The sequence below is a fragment of the Zingiber officinale genome, chromosome 6A (assembly GCF_018446385.1).
Source record: "Zingiber officinale cultivar Zhangliang chromosome 6A, Zo_v1.1, whole genome shotgun sequence".
NCBI classification, from domain to species: domain Eukaryota; kingdom Viridiplantae; phylum Streptophyta; class Magnoliopsida; order Zingiberales; family Zingiberaceae; genus Zingiber; species Zingiber officinale.
The window spans coordinates 80,507,633-80,532,763 of record NC_055997.1 but is presented as its reverse complement, the minus strand read 5'-3'; the positions used below and the strand labels follow the sequence as shown (position 1 = coordinate 80,532,763).

At 39.0% G+C, this 25,131-nt stretch overlaps 3 protein-coding genes across 3 annotated transcripts; 1 reads left to right on the top strand and 2 right to left on the bottom strand.

Annotated features, from left to right (window-relative positions):
• Positions 1 to 10,504: 10,504 nt before the first annotated feature.
• On the top strand, positions 10,505 to 14,034 carry LOC121996707 (alpha-galactosidase-like). The gene is made up of 15 exons (XM_042550772.1): positions 10,505 to 10,727; positions 10,825 to 10,883; positions 10,973 to 11,029; positions 11,203 to 11,237; positions 11,418 to 11,521; positions 11,610 to 11,685; positions 11,768 to 11,826; positions 11,922 to 11,987; positions 12,093 to 12,176; positions 12,248 to 12,312; positions 12,839 to 12,921; positions 13,014 to 13,104; positions 13,231 to 13,277; positions 13,473 to 13,613; positions 13,735 to 14,034. The coding sequence occupies exons 1-15, from the start codon at positions 10,576 to 10,578 to the stop codon at positions 13,819 to 13,821; spliced, it is 1,206 nt and encodes a 401-aa protein (XP_042406706.1). The 5' UTR covers positions 10,505 to 10,575; the 3' UTR covers positions 13,822 to 14,034.
• A 42-nt stretch (positions 14,035 to 14,076) lies between these two features.
• On the bottom strand, positions 14,077 to 16,067 carry LOC121996705 (uncharacterized protein At1g65710-like). The gene is made up of 2 exons (XM_042550771.1): positions 15,014 to 16,067; positions 14,077 to 14,942 (listed from the first exon to the last, which is right to left on the bottom strand). Exons 1-2 carry the CDS (start codon positions 16,004 to 16,006, stop codon positions 14,244 to 14,246), a joined length of 1,692 nt encoding a protein of 563 aa, XP_042406705.1. The 5' UTR covers positions 16,007 to 16,067; the 3' UTR covers positions 14,077 to 14,243.
• An 894-nt stretch (positions 16,068 to 16,961) lies between these two features.
• LOC121994976 lies at positions 16,962 to 19,670 on the bottom strand. The gene is made up of 3 exons (XM_042548844.1): positions 19,191 to 19,670; positions 17,665 to 17,932; positions 16,962 to 17,515 (listed from the first exon to the last, which is right to left on the bottom strand). Exons 1-3 carry the CDS (start codon positions 19,668 to 19,670, stop codon positions 16,962 to 16,964), a joined length of 1,302 nt encoding a protein of 433 aa, XP_042404778.1.
• Positions 19,671 to 25,131: the final 5,461 nt, after the last annotated feature.

Genomic DNA, 25,131 nt, shown 5'->3' with positions numbered 1-25,131 from the left:
CTGGTGTCGCGAACCAGGTGAAAGACTGGACTAGCTGGGAAGCGGATGTCCAGCAGAAAGTCCGGAAGCGTCGAATGCTGAGCAAAAGTCCAGTCGATCTGGAGGATCGCACTGGCAACAGGTAAATCTCCTGAGTGGAGTAGGTGAGGACGCGTTCCCCGTAGAGGGAACAGTAGGCGTCGAGTCGACCTAGGGTTTCCGGTTGGAAACCCGAAGTCAGGCTCGGATAGTCCGGAGACTATCATTATCACTTCTATTATGTTTCTGTGCTAACTTTGTTTTGCAGGGTATGTGTTTGGGACTAACACATTTTGCAGGAACAAAGGAGCAAGTTACAACTCGGATGAACAGTGTCCGAGGCGCCTCCATGGAGCTTGGAGGCGCCTCGGGTGCGAACCAAGAAAAGCCAGCGCAGAAGGTTGGAGGCGCCTTAGATGAAGTTCAAGGCGCCTTGGGTCGAAGGTTGAAGGCGCCTTGGGTAGGCTGAAGGCGCCTTGAACTGGATGAAGTTCGACCAAGTCTGTGCTGATATCCGCGGGTGACTCGGCCTATTTAAGGCGCCTTGAACACCCTTTATAAGGGATCTCGAGCAGCAGCACCAGAATAACAAGTTTCAAGTCTTCTGTCTCCAACGTGCTGCTCTAAAAGACATCCGGAAGTGCTGCTACAAGTCTCCGACGACCCGAAGCTCCAAGACTCTGTTCTTGTCGTCGGTACCATTAGTTTTCTTTATTTACTTGTACTTCAAAGCTGTAACTCTTTTTCGTACTTATAGTTGTTGCCCACGGAAAGCGATCAAGGATCGCGGGCCTTCGAGTAGGAGTCGCCACAGGCTCCGAACGAAGTAAATCTTTCGTGTCTTTGTCTGTATTTATTTCTATTTCTTTCCGCTGCGCTTATACTCGAACGATGTACTTGATACGAACGAAATAGCCACGAGCGCTATTCACCCCCCCTCTAGCGCGTCTCGATCCAACACTCTCTTTCTCTTCTCCCTTTGTTTTCTTCTCTTAAGGCCGGCGGCACATCAAGCTCCATCTTCTTGTGGCCGGTTTGCTTGGAGGGGAAGAAGAAGAGAAGGAAGTTTCCTATTTTGGCATTCCTTGGGTGGTCGAAACTTATAGGCAAAGAAGAAGGTTCAGGTGGATTTCATCTTGGTAGATCGTCGCCCACACAACGTCCAAGAGGAGGAGAGGAATACAATAGAAGATCAAGAGGTCTTTAGCTGCAAAGAAAGGTATAACTAATTATTTGTTTCCGCTGCATAATTAGTTTATGTTCTTTGTATGGATCCTGAAATATCAACACAAGAGGCTATCGATTTTGTGTTTCTATTGTGGTCTTTATAGTTAAACCTAAGGTTACTGTAAGAAGTTTAAATATTCAATTTCTTTGAAAGGCTTTGTCTAAGAAGTGGTGGATGATCTCATACCCAAGAAGGTCGAGTGTCTTGCCATGTTTAACCTGGAAGCTAATCTTTGAAATAGATATTTAATCAACTTCTGTAATATGGTTTAACTTTTGAAAACACATGGATTGAACTTGGAGTAAAAATGTTAAGTTCTGTTTCCAATCCAAGTTTAACTTCTGAAGAACAACTTGGATTAAAAATGTTAAGTTTCGTTTGCAATCTAAGTTTAACTTCTATAGAGCACATGAGCTGTTAGGAAAAGTTCTGTGCTTGTACAAATTTTTATACAAGGGAAATAGAACGGAATTCTGAGTAGCACCCAACAACCGAGAGGTGTAAAATGAAGGTAGTCGCATGGAACATTAGGGGCTTTCACAAGTCCCTAAAACATTGGGGGGGGGGGGGGTGCACAACCTCCTCAAAATAGAAAGATATTCAAGTGATGACATTATTGGAGACGAAGTTGGACGACAATTCTCTTGACCCTATTATGCGTCAGCGGTTTTCAGGTATGGGGTGTGTTCATAATTTTGATATGTCTAATCATGGTCGTATTGGGATGTGCATAGAGTTGATATGGATGTGCTCTCAATGACCGAACAATTCATTCATTGTCGGGTTCGGTGTGAGATTTCCGGGAGGAACTTCTTAGTGACATTTATTTATGGACTTCATTCTTTTGTTGCTCAGAGACCGTTATGGGAGGCTCTTATGGATCTTGGGGAGTCTATTTCGGAACCATGGTTGATTCTTGGTGATTTTAATTCTATTATATCGACATTGGATAGACAAGGGGACTCTCCAGTTACCAATTATGAAATGCGAGATTTCTAAATTTTTACTCAAGTATGTGGTTTGGTGGATCTTCGCTCTATTAGATGTCGGCTCACTTGGACCAATGGTACAATTTCTTGAAAATTGGATAGAACTTTGGTGAATTCTTTTTTATTATTGGCAGATTTCGATGCTTATACGGAGTTTACGACGCTCGAGTGTCTCTCGGACCACTCTTGCACCATAGTGCATACTCTAGCAAAGGATCAACCTCCAAATCGACCTTTCAAGTTCCTTAATATGTGATCACTAAATGAAGGTTACACCGAGCTTGTGATGGACTCATGGTCACCCCCAGTTATTGGGAATGCTCAATTCATTCTTAAAGTGAAGTTGACCCGTTTGAAGACAAGATTGAGGGAGTTGAATAAAAATAATTTTGGGCATATTTCAGAGAAGGCAAAGAGAGCAAATGCAGATTTAGAGAAGATATAGAAAGGGGTCCTAGCAGGAGGTACTATTCCCATTAACTATGATCATATACGGAGGAAGACTACTCTACTTGCAGAGCAGAGAATCAATTTTATCAATAACGTACGAAGAATGTTTACTTAAGAAACTCTGATAAGTGTACTAAATTCTTCCATGTGACCCCATGGACAGCTGTGGATTTCTTGGAAGAAAACTCACTCATAGTCAATCTGAAGACTTAATCAGGCCGGTGGAGATGGAGGAAATTAAAGCAGCCTTATACCACATTGGGAGTGATAAAGCACCGGGTCCAATGGATATGGAGCAAAATTTTTCACCTCGTCTTGGGATATTGTTGGGTCGAAGCTTATTGCAACTGTTCAAGAATTTTTTCAGAGTGGCGAACTACTCAAACAATGGAACCATTCATTAATATCTTTGGTGCCAAAGGTTGATCATGCCCCGAGAGTTTCAGATTACCGGTCTATCTCTTGTTGCAATGTATTCTATAAGGTCATTGCAAAGGTACTGACCGGTCGATTAGCGGGGGTTTTGGGGGACTTATTGGATCTGGTGCAAGCGACTTTTATGAAAGGGCGATCTATTAGTGACAACATTAATCTCACACAGGAGTTGCTACGGAAGTATGCACCCAAAAGAATTTCCCCGAGATATATGATCAAGGTTGACTTGCAGAAGGCATTTGATACAGTAGATTGGGATTTCCTCATGGATGTCCTCGTTGGTTTTGATTTTTCCCAACGATATTGTGGATGGATTAGGGAGTGTGTAACTACGGCCTCCTATTCTATTTCTCTAAATGGCGACATCTATGGATTCTTTAGTAGGTGTCGCGGTTTAAGGCAAGGTGACCCTTTATCTCCACTACTTTTTGGGTTGTTCATCGAAGTATTATCACGCAGGTTGCAGGTTGCCTCCTTGTCTCCCTCCTTTCACTTCCATCCTATATGTAAAGAGGTTGGCATCACACATCTTGCATATGCCAATGATTTGATGTTGTTTGCACGGACGGATGAGTTCTCAATAAAAGTATTGGCAGATTGTTTGGAGGTTTTTGGCAATGAAGCAGGACTTTGGGCTAATTCATTGAAGTCTCATATGTATATGACGGGGATTGATGATAGAATAAAGGACCAATTGCTCCAACTTATTGGGTTCCAAGAAGGAACATTTCCATTCCGATACTTGGGGATTCCACTAGCGGTGGAGAAGTTACGGATTGTAAACTATGGACCATTACTTGATACTATTACAAGGAAGATTAATTCTTGGTCAAATCATACTTTATCTTATGCGAGGCGTTTGAAGTTGGTGAAGACGGTGCTTCAAGGTGTGGAGTGTTATTGGCTTTCCATGCTTCCTATTCCCGGCGGTATCATTGAAGATCAAAGCAATATATCGTACCTTTGTGTGGTCTTCAAAACATCCTCCTATTTCTTGAGCCATTATATGTCTTTCTCGACATGATGGTGGTTATGGACTATGAGACTTACATGCATGGAACGAAGTACTTGTTAGCAAGACACTATGGAGATCCAAACTAATGCAGATTCACTATAGGTAAGATGAGTGCACCATCATTATCTCAAGGGTACTGATTTTTAGCAATGGGAGGTCAAAGCTTCGGACTCTCCTCTTATTAAACAACTTGTGGGCATTCGAAACAAAATTCGAAGGGCTACAAATGGAAGTGGGGAGGTGAACTTGTTGATGGGTGAGTGGTTTGCGGGAGAAAAAAGTGGGACTACAAATGCATACGATTTCTTTATGCCGAGAGGTCCTGAGGTGACATGGGTATCATTGGTTTGGAAGTCATAAATTATGCCGAAGCATCGATTCATTCTATGGTACTTGCTCATGGGAAGCTACAAACAATAGATAGAATGCCTTATGTGGAGAACAAGACTTGTATGCTTTGCCAATGTTAAGATGAGTCGAATGGTCACTTGTTCTTTGAGTGCCCTTTCACATGTACTTTTTGGAACAAGGTGCGGAGATGATTAGAGATAAATCATGATTTTAATTCAATAGAGGAGTTATTTCACATTCTTGGCCAACACTATAGAGGTGCGAGCCAGAGAATGCATGCGAGGTATCTTGGAATTTCTAGTATGATCTATGTTCTGTGGGAAGCCCGGAACAGATGTCGCTATGAGGGGATGATTCCTGATATTGATAGGATGTTGCGCAAGATCTAAATTCACATTTATCGTTTTATGGACTTATGCAGAAGTTGAAAGGCATTCTACGCTGCTGCCCGTGAGGAGTTTGATGTTCGTGTTTTTGATGCTCCACTTGTAGTCTATGGTTTTGAAGCTACATTTGCTATCCGTGTCTTTCATGGCTTGTGTGTGTACGTGAAAGTCAAGTTATGGACTTGAGTGTATGCATGTGAGTCAAATGTGGACTTGTGTGTGTGCTGCCCGTGTTTTTCATGGCTTGCGTGTGTATACGCAAGTCAAATTATGGACTTGAGTGTATGCATGTGAGTCAAATGTGAACTTTGTGTGTGTCTTGTAATTGGTGTGAGATGAACTTGTGCAGTTAGGGATCCTATTGTGTGTGGTGAGGGCATGTATTTTGTACACATTTCTTATGATGAGGGGATATGAGTTGGGAGGTATGGGAGAGGATGGTGAATAAATTTACCATAATTGATCTATCTAATCCATAGCAAACGGCTCATGGTAAGGATAACAACAAATCCGTTGATGGCTGGGGTTTTGCCAAAAAAAATCCAAGATGGTGAATAGATCCACTATAACGATCTATCTAATCCACAGCAAACAGCTCGTGGTAAAGACAGTGTCAAATCCATTGATGGCTGGGGCTTTGCCAAAAAGCCCAAGAGAGTTCATAGATCCACCATAAGGGTCTATCTAGTCCGCAACAAATAGCTCGCGGTAAAGACATGACAAATCCGTTGATAGCTGACCACTTACTAAAAGTGGGCCGACGATCTATGGCGGGATGACAACCTTGGTCACCTCAGGCAGATTCAGTCCATGCTTTTGATGTTTCTCTTGCTGTCCGTGCTTTTGATGCTTCATTTGCTGTCCGAGCTGAGTATTCATGCCTGTCCGTGTTTGATTGCCACACCTACTACCACACCAACTGTTCATCATGTTGTAATGCATGTAGTGCATGTAACGGTATTTGTGTGATGTTGTGTGTGTGATTGGAGATTGGTTTGACTTTCTTTTTGCTTGTGGATTGCCCCACGTGAAGCATGATGGTGAGAGAGAAGTTTAGTGCATGATGATGATGTAAGTGAATTGAGTGATGATAAAGGAGTTACCTCACTTACAGAGGATGAACTCCTAACTACCATATATGTTTAGACATTTGATATGTGAGTTTATCTCCCAAATCTATTTTATATAAATGTACATATTTCTTTGAATAGTGAATAATGTATACTTCTGTCAATGCATGAACCCTCTTTATATAGTACCCTGGTGAGCAATGGTCACGCTCCCCAAAGCGTGGGCACACTTTCCTAACTATCCCATGAAAGGACGTGTTAGAAAAGTATCTCTGACATCATACCTTAACAAGACATGCATATCCCTGATGAGACAGTGGAAACTTCCGTCGTACGATATGCCTGTTGATTATGCCTCTTGTCAGCGACAGTATCTCTCAGAAGGAAATAAGAGATACGTCAATGATCCCTCTGCTTGGCCGAGCGAGATAACTGCTCGGGTGGGGAGCCCTCTACTCGGTCAGCCTCGGCTGCTCTTCCCTGCGATAACTGGGTTTAGTAGACTGTCTCCACTCTACCGAACAAGTGCTCCGGTCTCGTTTCTCGATCTGTATTGAGCGCCTGACGATCTTGCCGTAGCGTTCTGCTCGGACAAGTCATTTTCCGATCGGACATTGCATGCCCCGATCGACAATTTCAGTTGACCTTCGCTCGACCACTATGGGTGAGCCCGTTAACTCCCTGGTGTTTACCACCTTGATTTTGACTTCCACGTTGGCAACTAACCCCGCTTCTTACCTGAATTGGACGGGCCCCCCTTTTACCACCGCATCAAAAATAATTTCTTTCTAAAAAGTACAGGGGCCCACCCTTGGGCTAGGGTGGGCTCCATTTCCACCTATTTTTAAAAACTTATAAGTAAAATTTTATTTCAGTCTTATCCTCATTTTATTTTAGTCCATATGGTTTATAGTATTTTCATTTCAGTCCTTATTTCTCCCAATTGAATTGCCAAAAATTTTAATTAAATCTAATTTTTTTCTTATTTGCTGCTTCACCTCCCTACATGTATTGCTATATCTTCCCCACGAGCAGTCGGTGTTGCCGCCTTCCTTGTCCCTCCTCGCATGCGTCTAGCCATGACATGACTAGCATAACCGCAACAAACCTTCTCCTTATTAGCACGCTATATCTATGGTACATTGTCGTAGCCACAGCCGCAACCCTACCATTGCTAGCTTCCTCTCTGACCACCACGACATCACATTCATTGATAGTTTTGTCATCGCTGCTCTCCCTGGCACAAGCAACATTAACTCGGTCCTATCATCACAACTCGACCGCAACCATCGTCCCCGGAACACCAATGCCGATGAATAGCCCCAGGTAATTTTAAATCTTAACTATGCCCCTGAAAAAATATATAATAAAATCAGTAACTCAGTTACAAAACACTACGAACTTAGATAACTAAAAAATTATTCTTTCTATTGCATTTTTGAGAAAAAAGTACTTTAAATCACTGGCGACTACTAGTCTTTGGAATAGTAACTAGCACACAAGGGAGACATTCACCTCGACTTTATCGAAATTCAAACTTTAAATCTCATGATCGCAATACTTCATGTGCTAGTCACTAGACCGTCCCGAAGGGACAATTCATTTAATTCGATTTTAATTCCATCTTCATTTCATATTTGATAATTAAATTCATTTATTTATTTATTTATTTTATTAAAAATCTAATACTTAATAAAATTTATATAGGCTGGACTATATATAGCCTAGCACAGCCCATACATACATGATCCGTCTCTAAGAATAAAATCCTATCAAACCTCTCTGCCTATCTAATTTATATCATCAACTATCAGTGTAGAGATATATAGGATATTTTGATTCTTCAAGTTTTTGTTTTCTTTTCTACGTAGTTTTGAGAAAAGAGTATATATAGTTTTTTTTCCTCTAACATAGGAGAAAAAATATTCTACTTAGACAAAAAAAAAAAAAAACTGACATGGCTCTAATGATAAGATGCTTGCCTCAGCAGTCTTAATGATAATCACTATTTAATTTGATATGGTAAGAGCCGTGATAAACTAGACTAGGACCAAATGGAGACTTAACTTTAATTTGATCTTAGCACCACAAGATACTTAAGACAAGATTGCAAAAAATAAAATAAAAATCATATGGAGGAGTGGTCCATCAAGCAATGAGGTCATTAGCTAAGGCTGTGTGTTTAATTTCTTCAAAAAACTTTTGCCTTTGTTCTTCTTCATATCTTTATCTTCAAAAAATTCCTGTACAAGAAAGATATATGCCATAATTTCTAACATTAATGAGGTCAAAGATTTTTGAATGAAAAATCCTCCAAGCTAAGCAACCAATAGCTTGTCAAAGTAGATTAGTTTGACACGCAGAGATTTCTTCTTCTCAAGTCATTTTCACCAGTGCAATTAGTGAACGCAATTCCACATATATGTGACCTAATAGATAAGATATATATGGCCTCACTATATATAAATATATTTATATATTTATACATATATATAGGAATCTTATCTTTAAGCAGAGGCTCCATGCTTATCGATCTTGAGAAAGAGATCAATCTCAATATTAATATGTTGCAAATATAATAATTGTAGCTTGATTTAGTTCATTCTTTCAATATAGTGGTACTAAAGGCTCGATTTTTGAAATTGTTTTAATTCATTTTGTCGGACTTCTCCTGCAGTTTCCCTCTTTTTAAAGGATTCAAAAAGAAATTAATTAATTATTCTCCGAGTAGTTTACTTGATCTTTTGGGCACTTATTTTGAATCACATCACACGACAAACAACTTCATAATCAATATGATTAAGAATTATTTCATAAAATTGCTTTTAGCTTTGTTTTAATCGACATTTTATTGACTAAATTTATGATGCACCACATCTTGCTCGGTTACGATGGCATCAGCATTCCTGTCCTAATTTTAGTACTTGCCGCTTGCCAAAGCAACTAATAAAAGTAAATAACTGAATAAACAAATAAATCTAAATTTATTTTCCGACAAAAATAAAAAATGGTCTTCTTTTTTATCCTTTTTTATTTCTTTTTTTATTTATTATCAAAAAGAGTTGTCTTTATTTTAATACCGTTATAGCAGTATACTTCAACTCTCATGAATACAAAATTGGGTTGCAGTAGCAGCTATGCTATTATTAGTCAACATTCGTTAATATCATATTACAATAAAAATTTAACTTTGATTGATACTAATAATATTATATTGTAATAACTTACATCATGTTATCATTACAAAATATATATATATATATATATATATATATATATATAGTTACAAAATTATAACAGCTACTATTATCTCGTATGATCCGGCGATGAGGAGGGGCAGGTGCAATCGGGCAGACCGAGTATGGTTGAACGGATCGAGTACGATCGAGCGGATGACACAAGTTTAGGAGACAAGCAAGTTAGGCATTTCCCGATTGAGTAAAATTGCTCTCCGACAACAAAGAAAGTTAAGCAGCAGTTAGTCTCGTCGACTGAGTGTCACGCTCGGTCAGACTGGAATAATGGACGACGGTCGGGAAGCATGGAAAAAGACGAGTAGACAGACCCTAAGGAGATTGCCGAGCGAACTCCGATTGATTGCGCATGACCCACTAAATATCTTATCATATCCTTTTGGGAATTGGTATCGCTAATAATTGGGCATGTCTAACAGACAATCGTACTTTAGAAGCTTTCAGGCTATCACATCAGAAAATTGCATGACTGATTAAGGAATAGTGTGAAGGATACTTTTCAACTGGTGTTTTCTTAAAACATATAGGAAAACATGTTTATACTTTGAGAAACGTGCACGGACACTACAGTTACACTATAAAAAGAAATTCTCATTTACAGGAAAAGATATGCATAACTTCGTTTCCTATACTCCTTATTTACAGTTCTTCATCTTTTGAGATGATCATCGGAGACTGACTTGAGCATCAGAAAATCAATGTCGAAAATCTCTTTCCAACTTGATACTGATACTATTATATTGCAGGACTACGTAGAATTTTCACTTCGTTAACCTTTAAGCTACATCTCAGCTCATCACCATCTCCGTTAGAATCATGGTATTTGCTACAATTGTGTATCGCTCTGACACCGTAAAATATCGAGACGTGAACACTCCTTTGACATTCTAAAATAAATCAAAGTGGTTCTTTTAATTTTCGTCCTTTAATTTCCACATATAACTTTATTAAGTTTATCTAAATTCTACGTTTCCTCTACTCGTTCCATTAATGATTTATTATACTCTGTATGAAATAAGACCCTTTAGGAGGCATTGATGTACTAACAATCAATTACGTAGACAGTGAAGTGCCATTTCAACAACCCCATCCAATTTATTATCAACAAACTACTACAATCGTCAAGGGCCACCCAAACCTACGACTTCATTTTGATCCATTATATATGAATCAGAAGACATACGCGATTGGGAACGTACGTGGCGGATTGACACGAGGTCGGATAAGTGGGACCCACCGCCTCCACCTATCGATTCCTATTGGCCAGTCTATATATACAAACGCTGCGTGCGGTGGCGGCTTTTCCACTTCGACTGCGAGAGAGATCGAGAGAGAGGAGCTAATTAACCGAGTGGTTGCTTTCGGGTGGAACGCGATCGATGTGTCGTCGCCTCCCCGTCTTCCTCTTCTTCTCCTTCTTCCTGGTGCTCTCTACGGCCGCGGCAACGACAGCCGCCGGGCTGACCGCTGGGTGGGAGACGCGGCGCCGCCGGGCGCTGGGAAATGGCCTCGGCCGGACTCCTCCCATGGGGTAGAAAATTATATTCTTAATGAAGAAGCTTCTTTATAATTAAGATTATTTTGATAAATTGTCGACGGTATTAATGCCGAATTGATATATGGAACAGGTGGAACAGTTGGAACCATTTCCAGTGCAACATCAACGAGAATCTCATAAGAGAAACAGGTTTAATTTGTTTATTCTTTAAATTTACATTTTGATTTAATTTTGCATGTAACAAAGTAATTAATTACGATATATATATCTTGATGTAGCTGATGCGCTGGTGAGCACTGGCCTTGCGAGATTGGGATACCATTACGTCAACATTGGTGAACTAATTTCTCTTAATTCTAATTCTCTTATTTAATCACCCATCTAATCTAATCCATTAGCTTTAAGCCTCTAGCTAATCAGTGTCTTAAAGTTTAATCTACTCAGGATTAGTATGTAGAGAAATTAAACTTGGTTCGATCATTAATTTCTTTTTATTTATGATTAACAGATGATTGTTGGGGAGAATCAAACAGAGATAATCAGGTGAATCAAACAGTTTTTCTTATATATATATATAAACATGTTTAAAATATTGCATTTTCCGTCTTTTTCTCGATATTTAATTACTTAATAAATATATATTTATGGGTATTTTAATTCTAAATAGTGGCGATTAGGTGATTAATTAATGTATTTTATGCGTCATTAATTATATTTGATCAGGGAAATTTAGTTGCTAAGAGATCGACGTTTCCATCCGGTATAAAGTCTCTTGCAAACTACGCCCATGCAAGAGGGTTAAAGCTCGGAATCTACAGTGATGCGGGGTACTATTTTATTATCTATTCACGCATATATTTTTCATTAATTACATGATATCCGAAGGGGTTTTAGTGAATTTTCTATAAATTTCAGGACCAGAACATGCAGCGGGACCATGCCGGGATCGTATGGATACGAAGAGCACGATGCAAGAACCTTCGCCGACTGGGTGTGCATAAAAACCCTTCTTTTTCTCAAAATTATGCCGATTGTTTTTTATTTACCATTTTTTGAAAAAAAAATAACTTCAGGGGGTTGATTACTTGAAGTACGACAACTGCAACAATCGCGGAACAAGTCCACGAGAGAGGTAGCTAATCGGTCATTATCAATAATCACAATTATTATTATTTATTAATAATAATAATTAATGAATGCTAATGGACTATTGCTACGCCGGCAAAGATATTCGAGGATGAGCAGAGCTCTGCAAAACTCTGGCAGGAGTATTTTCTTCTCCCTTTGTGAATGGTAAACTATTTTATCTTATTTTATTTTTAATGTTATAATTTAAAAAAAATGAATTTTTTAAAAAATATTTTTGCAAAAAAATATATATATTTATATAAATTTCAGGGGTGTGGAGGACCCTGCAACTTGGGCGGGCGGTGTAGGGAACAGTTGGAGGACAACGCAGGATATTTCTGATAGCTGGCAAAGGTTCATTAATTACTTTAGTTAAATTGAATTTTCTTAATTATCACTTTATTTAATTAATTAATTGTTATTAGCATGTCGTCACGAGCTGATGAGAACGATAGGTGGGCATCGTACGCAAGGCCTGGTGGATGGAATGGTATTTCTTATTTTATTAATCTTAAAATTATATATATTTTAGGATAAAAATTAAAAGAACGTCTTTGTTTTTTTCTAAATTGTCAAAAAAAAATATTCCCTTTTAATTTTCGAACAACACATCGCTTGTGAAATAATACAATCATTCTCCCTACTGTAATTATAAACTATAATTATTATAATTATAGTTGTTATAAAATTATAATTGTTATAATATGTATAACAGTTACAATTTTATAACTACTGCAATATGCCTAATCGATTTAGAATTTAGATAAAAAATATAAATTGAATAATAATAAGAACGGTATAATAATGTCAAATAGTTTACTTAAGGATACTGATATCATTTTTATAAAAAAGTGAAACACTTTTATTTTTATAAAAAATTAAAATGGAACGTCTTTTATGATTTAGAAAAATAGAGACGTTGTTTTAATTTTTCCCTATATTCATAGGAAATATTTTTTTTTATAAAACTCCAATTAGCAAATATTATTATTGTTTACTTAACGGATGTCATGTAGATCCCGACATGCTAGAAGTTGGGAACGGTGGGATGACGACGGAGGAGTATCGAGCTCATTTTAGCATATGGGCGTTAATCAAGGTCGACAAGAAGCCAACGATAAATAATCTCTAATCTTTTTATAGATAATTGAGATAATTATTGATAAATAATTATCTCAAATCTATTTTTAGGCTCCTTTGTTGATCGGGTGCGATGTGAGGCACATCGGCAGGGATGCGTTAGAAATTTTGAGAAATTCAGAGGTCATTGCTGTTAATCAAGGTATCCAACTTGTAAATTAAGTAATATTTTGGTGATCTTCTGTTAAATTTCTCAATAAAAAAAATAAAAAGGAATTGGGCCAATTAATGTAAACTTTCAAATTCCTCGTGGATTTTTGTCAAACAGATTCTTTGGGGGTCCAAGGGAAGAAGGTGGTGGGAGGCACTGCACAGGTAAATACCATACATTACGTATTTAAATTTCACAACAAATAAGTTCTACATTTATGGGGCTATTTTTAAGATTTCAAAATTTAGCAGTATTTTTGTAAACTTCGACGGGCAAAATAAAACTTTCCCTTTGGCAATTAACTCTTTTAGTTTTTTTTTTTTTTTAAATTATATGGCAATTAATATATAATTATGCAGGTTTGGGCTGGCCCATTAAGCGGAGGAAGGGTGGCGGTGGTCCTCTGGAACCGCGGCGGCTCGCCGGCGACAATCACCGCCAGATGGTCCGACGTCGGTCTTCCCTCCTACGCCGCCGCCTCCGCTCGTGACCTGTGGGCGGTAAGCATCTTATATACACATCTTCTCATTCATGAACTATTTAGTATCTCTCTCTCTCTCTTTTATTTATCAATCAGAACAATTTACAGAGTTTATTAATTACCATTTTCTGAATTTTCAGCATTCGACCTTGGGGCCATTCAAGGGGCAATTAACGGCTGAGGTGGCAGCTCATGCTTGCAAGATGTATGTTCTCACCCCTCATTAATAGAGTCATTTAGAAGGAGGAGGAGGAGGAGGAGGTTATCTGATAAATTAAGAGGACAATTAAGAACATAAAGAAAGAACGAAAGATTGGAGCAATGGAAGAGCGATTAAGCCAAACCTCCAGTTGCTCATAGATTTCAATTACAATTCACGAAATGTAATAACATATTATTGTAATGGCAAAGGGAGAATAGTTTGGGGTTTGTCCATTAAATGCAGTTCTCTAACACTCCTAAGTATTATTAATATGATACGGTTTTGTGAAGATAATTAACACTAACAAGAAAACAACATGCTACATCGTCTAACAATCCTTGCAAATAAACAAAAAACAAACAACAAAAGAGAATTACAGATACAGATATGGGAAAGCAGCAAATCCTCTTGCCGTCGTCATGCCAAAATGTTCTTTGAGTTCCACATTTATAAGCTCACAGCAACTGGTGCAGCAGTAGAGCAAGCCCTGCCTCTGTGAATCTGTTGATTCCGTCGATAGAACTCCCTCCTCTTCTCGTTTGGCGTCGCTGGAGCCACCCTTCCGCCGACGCTCCTAGACGTCGCTGGCGGCGGCTGACACTGGCTCAGCTGATCACTGCTCGATTTTGAAATGGAATCGACGGAATTGGGCTCGGGACAATCGTGGCTGACGAAGCTATTGCTTCCAGCCGATTCCTGAGGCTCGATGGACTCCAGTGCGACCGGCACTGGTTTGAGAGGCAAGTAGCAGCTCCTCGACTCTGAGGTGGTGGTGGTGGTGGAGTTGAGGTCGGCCACGGCCTCGAGGATGGAGCAGGCCTTGGAGATGCAGGCAGGGAGGGAGACCGCCATTTCGGGGTGCTGTTGGTTGTATGCCTGGATGTCCTCCAGAAGGCCGAGAGCTTGGTCGAGGTCCCTGGAGGATCGCCTGGAGGATCTGCTTCTGGTGATGGTCCTTGGCATTTGGCTCTCGAGTTTTGAGGAGGATGCTCTATCCGTGGGAGCATCTACTGCTGTAGATTCGATTGGTGGTTGAGATTCTGGTACGGAGTGGGCGATCAGATTGTTGTTGTTCTTGGGCGCCGCCGTTGTCGTGAGCTCTGTTTTATCGCCTCTGTTTCTCTGCCCTTCATTTTCGCTGAATTTCTGTGGAACGGATCGAGTTATGAATAAGTAATTTGATGAGATTATTAGGTTGAATCGCATCGATCGCTAACCTGAGATCGGAAATGGATCGGTTTATTTTGGATTCCTTCCTCGCCTTCTCTTGTCTTCTGCATCTTGTTGAAGTTGCCGGCGGCATTCTGCTTTGTTCTCGGGCAGTTCTCGTCGAGCTCTGCCATGGGATTCCTTCGGAACGGCGACTGGTCCGCCTTCCTCGATGAGCTCCGGCTGAGGCACGGCGGTTGCTGGGGGCAAGCATTCTCGTCGAGAATCCGAGCATTAGTAGCCGGTGAACGTGACCTGGGCGATGCAGTTCTCACCGCCACCATTTCGCCCCCACCACTGCCGCTGTTGCCCCTCCGGTTGACTCGAACGGAGGAAGCTCCCCTGCCATTGTCACGAGAAGAAGGCGGCACGGCCACCATCTTTGTAGGTTGCTTTGACCTCTCAGAGACGGCGGACAAAGCAGGAGCAAATTCGGACCGCCGACCGGGGGATCGGCTCAGTCTCCGCCCTCCGCCACTGCCCCGCTCCCTGCTCCCCGAACGTTCTCGGCCAGGGGTTCTCCGGCAAGGGGAAGGTCGGGAGACAGTCTTCATCTCCCCCCACTCCTCCTGATCCCTCCCCTCGTTATCAAAATCAAAGCTCCTCTTAGACCCAGAGTACTTTCGGTAGCCAATTCCACTCTCGCTGCCCGCCGCCATCTTCCCCGAGGAACTACGGCTGAGGCGGCCGCATTGGATCAAAATGGCCTCAACTTCCTCCTTGGTGCAGCTCGAGGCCCTGAGGTTGTCCGTCAGCGCTGGAGCAGTCGCAACTGGCACGTTAACAGCCTCAAAGACCACTTCTCTACTAGCCTTCTTCGGCGGTGTCCCGCCCCTGTTCTCCTTCTCACCGGCCGCAGCGGAGGCATTACTCTTGTTGGCGTTGTGGGTTATGACGAATACTTGCTTCTTCTCAACGGGCGGAGTTTCTACCACTGCCGTCGCCGGAGGCTGCTTCTCCGGCGACAAGACCACCTCCTTTTTGCTGAAGCACAGGCCCATCGGGCTGACAATGGAGAAGAGAAAGAGCGGAGCAAAAGAGTACCAAAGAAGGTCTTTTGGAAGTCGCTTCTTATTAGTAGACAAACAAAGTGGACAAGAATTTCAAATTTTGTGGGCGGGCGGGACGGCGATGTAGCCGTTAGATGTGGCAGTATCCAACGGTACACAATGCAAGATTCTCGTAATCTATGCGTTGGATTTGTACGGGGGATCTTTGAAACGGCTATGTGGATAATGGAAATCCAACGTGTCCGCTGACATTGTGCTCGATGTCGAAGCGATAAAATGGCCGTTGAAACGGCACGTGGTCGGCATGGGAAGACAAGAAGGATTCAAAGTTACTGTCTTTATATCTTTTTTGGTTTTTTGTTTTTTAGTTGCCACCGGATGTTTTTTTTAAATTGACACTAAACCACTAATTTTAAAAATGATTGATTGGATACCATGAAATTTAGAATAAATCGGAAGACTATCATGTTAATTTATCCAAAGGATCCATTTCTCATTGTCTGTTATCCATTGGAGAAAATCCTTTGTAATCCACTGTCGTTTAAATACTATAAGAGCATCCATATTGATGAGTGTTATAATATCCATCATCTCATCAAAAAATATGGGACCCACATGCCATATATACATCATATTAACACATTCATTCTCTCACATTCGTTTTAACAATCACCTTCATTATTTGTGGGATCCGCTGTTCATTCATCTTTATTTTTATTATAATTTCAATTATATTTACACAATTTAAATAATTATTATTTAAAATAATTAATAATATTATTTTAAAATATATTATTTATGTAAAATTAAAATATATTTATTTAAAATTAAAATAAATAATAATATTAATAATTTTATTTAAAATTAAAATATTAATATAAAATTGAAATGAAGGAGTACAACATAAAAAAAAATTACACTTGCATAAACTTAAAATACAATACTTTCAGGGATTATTGTTATATTGTGACCAAATATGTTCAACTAAATCTGCACGAAGTTGGTGATGCACATGACTGTCACATAGTTCAGAATTTGTCCGCAGATAATCATGAAATCCTCGATTTGAACCTTGGATATGTTCTGCGGGTTCATCACCTTCATCATTGTTGTACCAATTTGTCACCTGCTCCCCCTCATCTTCAACAATCATATTGTGCAAAATAATGCATGTTAACATAATATGTTTTAACTTTTTTCTGTACCAATAACGAGCTGGACCTCTGACAATTGCCCATCGAGCTTGGAGCACCCCAAATGCTCGTTCAACATCTTTTCTTACAGCCTCTTGTCTTTCCTTAAACAACCTCCTCTTGGGATCTTCTGGACAAGGAAAAGCCTTCACGAAAGTAGCCCATTCCGGATATATTCCATCTGTTAGATAATACCCCTTTGTATATTGAGTCCCGTTGACCGTGAAATTAATCTTCGGAGCATTTCCTTGCAAGACGTTATTGAATATGGGAGATTCGTACAACACATTAATATCATTACGTGAACCTGCGACACCAAAGAATGCATGCCATATCCACAAGTCTTAAGACGCGACCGCTTCAAGCACGATTGATGGTGATCCATGACCTCTTGTAAACTGACCTTTCAAACAACTGGACAATTTTTTCATTCCCAATGCATGCAATCAAGGATGCCCAACATTCCAGGGAAGTCGTGTCTCTCATTATGCATTTGAAGAAGACGTTGAACATCATCAGCATTCGGTCTTCTCAAGTATCGATCCCCAAATGGTTCAACCACATAACCACAGAACTTGAACAGACACTTGATGGCGGTTGATTCACCCATGCGTAGGTACTCATCAAGATGGTCGGCTGGAACTCCATAAGACAATTGGTGAATCGCAGCTGTACATTTTTGTAGTGGTGACAAGCCTTTTCTTCTCGCAGCATCATCCCTTTGCTGAAAATAGGAAGAATGACTTTCAAATGCATTAACTATGCGACAAAATAAATCTCTTCGCATGCGAAATCGTCTTCGAAATATTTGATCTGGATACACCGGGTTTGTGGAGAAATAATCATTGAAGAGCCTCACATGTCCGGCTTCGCGATTTCTTTGGATGAACCTTCTTCTTCGCCGCATCTCGTTATTACTTTGATATGCTTCAACTATTTGTTGACTTTGTTGAAGTATCAATGACATTAGCTCATTCCCCGGATCATAACCTTCGTCGCCAACTTCAACTTGGACTTCGTTTTCACTTGTCGAGTCAGAGCTGGTGCTACTTGAAGATTGAGACATTTTGGAGGAAACTAATGCAAGTCTATGTTTAGAATAAGAATTGTAGAGCACAAGGTGTCTATTTATTTTTTCTTGTTAATGGATATATTCCAACGACTATTTTCTATTAATCTAATTGTACACATATTCCAACGGCTATCTTACTAAAATAATTCTCATTAATTAATTAATTAAAAAAATATTCAACGGATACTTGTTTGGGTGGGTCACCTAATTTATTTATTTATTCATGGATGACTAAAATATTTGGTTCATTGAAAATTGTAATAATAAAAAATTAGACTTAGTGATCAGTACAATAATTGAAAGTTACATTAATTGAAAAGTACAATAATTGAAAATTACCTTAATTGAAAATACAATATTTGAACATTACAATAAATGAAAATTACATATTCCATCTCCCCTTAATCTCTTGGCATAGATGTCCATGGATGATTAATTGCTCCTCTGTCATTTGCGAAGTGTCCTTTGAAAGGATTGCATATTCTTTTAATTGAACTTTGGCTAAGGCAGCATTTGCTTTCATCTGGGCAGCGTTTGCTTTCATCTCCTCAACTTTGAGTTGTTGTTTTTTCATTTCAACTTCAGCCATTTTTATGCTTGTATACTCAGTAAACTTTGCAAACATATTGTCCAAATTTGTTGTCATACCTTCAATGTCTGATTTCATTTTGCCTTTCCCCTTTCTTTTTGCTGCCTTCTAACCCATTGGACGAGTTTCTTCTTCATTTAGGTCTACATGCTGACCCATTGGATGAGTTTCTTCTTCATCTAGGTCTACATGTAGACTCGCATCTTGGTTAGATGAGGTATTGCTTGCCCCCGACTCCGAGGTCCTTGCCTTCTTCGTGCCAACAAGGTGATCAACGGACTGTGGAGTAAAGCTTGGACGATCTTTTATGATTCTCCATACATGCTCGAGATTAAATGCAATGCCATTATTTTCCTCGCGATACTTTTCATATGCAAGCCGTAATATATCCTCATCACTGTGGTCGCTACGATACACACTATAAACACTATTGTAATTTACGTTGAAGCGATATACCTTTTTTTGTATGGTATTGTGCCAGTGCGATCGTATGACACTAGCAATTCTACTGGGTGTACCTGGAGGACGATTCTCATTGTAGTAACTTGCAATACGTCCCCAAAAAGCATCCACATTCTGATCATTGCCGATGATTGGATCATCACTGATAGTAACAAACGATCTTGCTAAAACCTCATCTTCAACCTTACTCCATGTTGACCGCTTTCTTCTACTTGCAATGTCAGAATCCACCTTCTCCAAATTTACGAGCTCAATTGGGGATTCACGGTCAGACAGTTGAGTCTCTGGAACAAAAGTCGGACTAAACGGCTCATTTTCCGTCGGAGATGTAAAAGGCATACCGGTTGCATGTGGAATAGATGGATAATTTTGTGGATATGGATTATACGGATAATTTGGTGGATATGAACCGTATGGATTTGGTGGATATGGATTATGTGGATAATTTGGTGGATATGGAAAAAATGGGTAATTTGGTGGAATTTGTGAATTTTGAGGAGAAGGATTTTTTTCTGGCAAATTTTGGTAATTCACAAAATTTCTAAAAAATTCTCGATTATTTTCATCCATTTCGGAGGAAAATAAGAGAAGAATTTTAGAGGGATTTAGGTGTTGAAAGATTGAAATAAGGTGATGAGTATTTATAGATGAATTTTTTTTTAAAAAAAATTATCCGTTGAAATTTGAAATAGCCGTTGAAAATAAAAAACTATCCGTTGCGTTGCCGTTGTTTCCCAACGTCTAATTGATTTTTAAAATTTTTTTAATAGATTATATATATTGTAGAATAAGTTTATGGTGGGCCATAGAGATAATAAGTTTGTGGTGGGCCATAGGGATTTTTTTTATTTTCCTCAACGTTATTTCCTCTCTCTAAAATGCTTGTGGTGGGTCATAGGTATTAAAAAAAATAAAAAAAAGACATTGAACGTGTTCATGCCTTTGTGTGGGCCCAACCCAATTAATTCTTGCGCTACACTGGTTTTAACGTTCATTGAACGTTATAACAGTCCATGAACGCACCAATGCAGGTGCTCTAATAGATTAGACAAGTTTGAAACATTATGATAAATCCAAAAAATAGTAGAGAGTAGAGAGTAGGTGATAAATAAGATCATAATCTTATTTAACCAGATAGTTCTTCATTCAACGAACTAGAAGAATAACTAGCCAAATCTTCTGCTTTAACCGGATATTTTGCAACAACAAAACATCAGTTAATACGGGAAATTATGGATGCCCCATCAGGATGGGGAAATAATGGATGCCCCATTAGGATGGAGATGGATGCCCCATCAGGATGAAGATGATTATTAAAATGGCGTAGTAGTTAAAAGTTGGAAGGAGGTGGCAGTCATGGTTAAAGATTACGTGTCCAGGTAATACGCTCCTCTAATTTCGGTCGGTCGGATCCTAGAGTTTAGTCCTCTCACTTCTCATGGATAGGACTCCTAATCTCATCTCGATCGGTTTTACTCCAATTGAATCCTAGAGTTCAGTCCCTTTACTTTTTATGGGCAAGACTCCCAATTTAATTCTGACCGACTTTATTCCGGTCAGACCCTCAGAGCTCAGTCCCTTTACTTTTCCTGAGGGACACTCCTAGTCGGCCTCTTAGTCGGTCAAACCCCCATGAGGACAACGCTATCAAGAAATCGCAAAAACTTATTAGAGAGAAACAAATATTCATGAGGGAACATTCCAATACTCTACCACATACAAACTACGGAACTTTCCTCTACCCAATAGAAGTCCATCATACATCTTCATTCACCCAACACCCCCTAACATGTGATATTTTCTGATGTCTTATGATTACAGAGGCTACAAAAGGGAGTATAAGAAAGGAGGATCCCTCCGTTGGCCAAGTATGCGCTAGACATCAATTTTACTTACATACACATTTACTGTTCTTCATCTTTTTCTGCTTGGCCTCTCTTCTGACTTGAACGTCGGAAGGGCCTATTCCAAGGACCTCTTCTCTGGTTCTCGCTCTAACGCTTCTGGGTGCTTGATCTATAGTGTTTACAGCGTAGTGGGTAACATCGATGATCCTCTCCCCCAAGCTCCAGATTCCTCTCTTCGTCAATGTTCTCGCCATCAGTCACTGATACCCTCATCTGACTCAATTTCGGATGGGATCAAATTTGACGTCATCTATAGGAATACATTCACCTGCTTTAGAGCATGAAAATGGAGAACATTGGTAAAAACAATGTCACTATGGCGCCCGAGAAATACGAGTTATTCAAGAAGGCCAAGATGTGAGCGGCTATAAAAAATCAACTGCGGACTCTCATCCATGTCGTGCACCAGTGGCCTTGAAGGACGGGCCCTCTACCTCAAACGAGAGGTCTAAGAGGACACGATCATACGAATTCCCCCCGGCATTGTATCGAACCCCCGGAGAAGGTGACAACAGAATGGAGCAATCTCATGTCTCCTCGGCCGAGAACTCACCCTCAAGGGACCCAAAGAGAGGAAAGACCCCATCCATTCAAGAGACGCCTGAACTACTCAATGTTCCTTTCTCCCAAGAAATGCTAGACGAGAAACTTCATAAGGGTTATAAACCCCCATCTATTGGAGAGTACGAAGGTAATAATGATCCTGGGGATCACCTCTGAAAATTCTAAAATGTTGATCTATTGCATCAATATTGTGATGCAATAAAATGCTGAGTGTTTCTGAACACTCTCTCCGACTTAGCACAAAGTGTTGGAATGTATACTAAAAGCCTAGCTTTTTATATAAACATTTACTTAGAAATAAGAATCATATTAGTCAAATATCTACATTTATAAGTTAAGTGTAGTTGTTCGATTAATTTATATTGTAGATAACACGGTGTGTGGTGTCACACACAGAAGATCATGTTATCAATTCCTTATAAATTATAAACAGTAGCTCACGACTGAGATGGAAAGAAACAAACCATTGGAATAGTCGTAGTGTAATTAGGTATTAATTTATCTTGATTGATAAATTACACTAGTACACTCTGAGTGTATTGAGCAGGATCATATAAAGTAAGTTCTTTTTATACTGATTTAATAAAAGAACAAGACCTTAGTTATTATAAAAGTGTGTGCTCTTAATCTTAATATAATAACAGGCACATACATTTAATATTTATTTCTTTAACTTATCAAATGGTGAGATTTAGCTCGATAAATCAAAAGGCCCGATAAGTTGGGAAATGATATTATTTATAGCTTGTATTGTTGATTATAGAAGGAAACTGTGTCCTAGTAATTTAGGTTGATAATGCCCCCAAGAGGAGCTCATAAGGATTGTCATGTTAAACCCTACAGGTGGACTTTGTCCGACATGACGATAAGGTTGAGTGGTACTACTCTTGGGCTAAGATATTAATTAAAGAGAGTTGTCAGTAACTCATTTAATTAGTGGACATTTGACATCTTAAACACAGGGAGACTAACACACTCATGATAAGAAAGAGCCCAAAATGTAATTTGGGATTGGTGCGGTAGTTCAATAATAATTTTTTAGTGGAATGAATTATTATTGATGAAATTAAGTTGGGTTTTTGGGGCGAACACGGGAAGCTTAATTTCATCGGAAGACCAAAACCAATTCCTCCTCTCGGTCCCTATCGTAGCCTTTTATTAATAAAGTATTATAACCACCTATATCCACCTTTATACCCATCCTAAGGTGGCCGACCAAGCAAATAGGATGAGCCAAGTTGTGTGACCGACCCTAGCTTGAATTCAAGCTTGGTGTGGCCGGCCACATTAAATTAAAAAGGATTTTATTTTTTAAATCTTTCTTATGTGGATACCATGGTTTTAAAAGAGAGTTTAAAATTTAAATCTTTCATTTTATAGATTTTTACAAAAGATTAAGCGAAATGTTTGATATCTTTCCTTATTTGTAGTTAAAAGGAAGATTTTAATTTTTGATAAAAATTTTCTTTTATGAAACCATCCTCATGATTTTAAAAGAGAGTTTTAAAATTAAATCTTTCCTTTTATAGTTTCTACAAAAGATTAAGAAAAGATTTGATATCTTTTCTTATTTGTAGATTGAAAAGAAGATTTTAATTTTTGATAAAACTTTCATTTTATGAAACCATGTTCATGATTTTAAAAGAGAGTTTTAAAATTAAAATTTTTCTATTATAGTTTCTACAAAAGATTAAGAAAAGATTTGATATCTTTCCTTATTTGTAGATTAAGAGGAAGATTTTAATTTTAAAGATAACTTTCCTTTTTGGAAATCATCCACATGTTTTAATAGAGAAATTTTAATTTATAAAATTTCCGGAAACAAATTAGGAAGTTTTAATTCTTGTGATTAAAATTTTCCTTGCTTGGAGAATTAGAGGTGGCCGACCACTTTAATAAAAGAAAAGGAAATTGTTTTTTGTCAATTAAATTTTCCTTTTCATGGCAAAGAAAATAAGAAAGTTTTTATTAAAACTTTCCTTATTTGCCAAGACCAAGGATTATAAAAGAGAGAGAGGGGGTGCCTTCACAAGGTGAACTCTCTTCTATTTTCCTCCCCCTCTTCCTTGGTGTGGTCGGCCCTCTTATTCTCTCTTCTCCTTTTTCTTTCTTCTTCTTGGCCGAATCTCATCATCTCTTGGATCTTGCAAGGTGGCCGGATCTTGTTTGGAGAAGAAGGAGAAAAAGGTGGCTTTGTTTCTAGCATCCCTTGGAGCTTGGTGGAGGTGGTCGGGACTTGCTTTCTCTTGGAGAAATTTGCTTGGTCGAACCTTGGAAGAAGGAAGAAGGAGGCTTGGTGGATTCTCATCTCGGTAGATCGTTGCCCACACAACATCCGATATAAGAAGAGGAATACGGTAGAAGATCAAGAGATTGTTTATAAAGAAAGGTATAACTAGTAATTCTTTTCCGCATCATACTAGTTTTTCTTTGTATGAATTCCAAACACAAGAGGCTAGAGATTCTAGATTTTCGGATTTGTAATTCGATGTTGTGTTTCTTTTATTTTATTTGTCGATCTCGTGATTCAATTGTTCTTTTTGGTTAAACTTAAGGTTATATAAGGAAATTAAATATTGAATTTTGTTAAGAGGCTTTGTCGAGGCAGTGGTGGATGTTCCCATACCCAAGAAGGCCAAGTGCCTCACCATGTTTGACCTGGGAGCCAATTTTCAAAATAATTATTTAATTAAATTTGTAACCTAGGTGTATTTGGATTTATAATGTTAAGTATCGTTTGAGATCCAAATCTAAACCACTAAGAATAGATAAGTTAAATTTGGAATCAATAATATTAAGTTCCGTTTGCGATTCCGAATTTAATTTCTAAAGGACACAATAGGTTGTTAGGAAAGGTTCGACACTTGTACAAAATTTTTGTACAGTGGAACCGATACGATCTTCCTAGGACCAACCAACAATTGGTATCAGAGCTAGGGTTTGCCTCTGTGTGTTTGGTTTTCAATTTAAATTATGCACATGTCATACATAATTTAGGCAGGATAATAGTAGGATATGCTAACTCTATGGTTGCAGGCTCCAACTATTATGGCTTATGGTTATTGTGTGTGATTGGACCCTTGGACATGTCAAGGGCATTTTATTGTGTGTGCATGATTGTATTTAACTAATACAGCAGAAGTTGTATTAGCCCTAGGATTTTACATTTATGTTCGATCTAGACTTAATGTACATTTCCTTGTGGAATATAGGATCGATGTATGTAAAATTTTATTTTTTCTGTCGCGGATCGTATCCTTGTGAGGCGTGGTGCTATTGGAGGACCAGAGACGCAACGAAAAAGGAAGCTCGATGGACCCGACGACATG

What these genes read in the sequence shown, in the direction of transcription:
- LOC121996707 (XM_042550772.1), top strand. Translation starts at nt 10,576, where the DNA reads ATGTGTCGTCGCCTCCCCGTCTTCCTCTTCTTCTCCTTCTTCCTGGTG. An exon ending in GGAATCTACAGTGATGCGGG is followed by an intron (nt 11,522 to 11,609) that starts GTACTATTTTAT and finishes TATAAATTTCAG; the next exon opens with GACCAGAACATGCAGCGGGA. An exon ending in TGGTGGGAGGCACTGCACAG is followed by an intron (nt 13,278 to 13,472) that starts GTAAATACCATA and finishes ATAATTATGCAG; the next exon opens with GTTTGGGCTGGCCCATTAAG.
- LOC121996705 (XM_042550771.1), bottom strand. Translation starts at nt 16,006, where the DNA reads ATGGGCCTGTGCTTCAGCAAAAAGGAGGTGGTCTTGTCGCCGGAGAAG. An exon ending in CGATCCATTTCCGATCTCAG is followed by an intron (nt 14,943 to 15,013) that starts GTTAGCGATCGA and finishes TCCGTTCCACAG; the next exon opens with AAATTCAGCGAAAATGAAGG.
- LOC121994976 (XM_042548844.1), bottom strand. Translation starts at nt 19,670, where the DNA reads ATGCCTTTTACATCTCCGACGGAAAATGAGCCGTTTAGTCCGACTTTT. An exon ending in TTGCATTTAATCTCGAGCAT is followed by an intron (nt 17,933 to 19,190) that starts GTATGGAGAATC and finishes TCCTATTTTCAG; the next exon opens with CAAAGGGATGATGCTGCGAG. An exon ending in CGACTTCCCTGGAATGTTGG is followed by an intron (nt 17,516 to 17,664) that starts GCATCCTTGATT and finishes TTGGTGTCGCAG; the next exon opens with GTTCACGTAATGATATTAAT.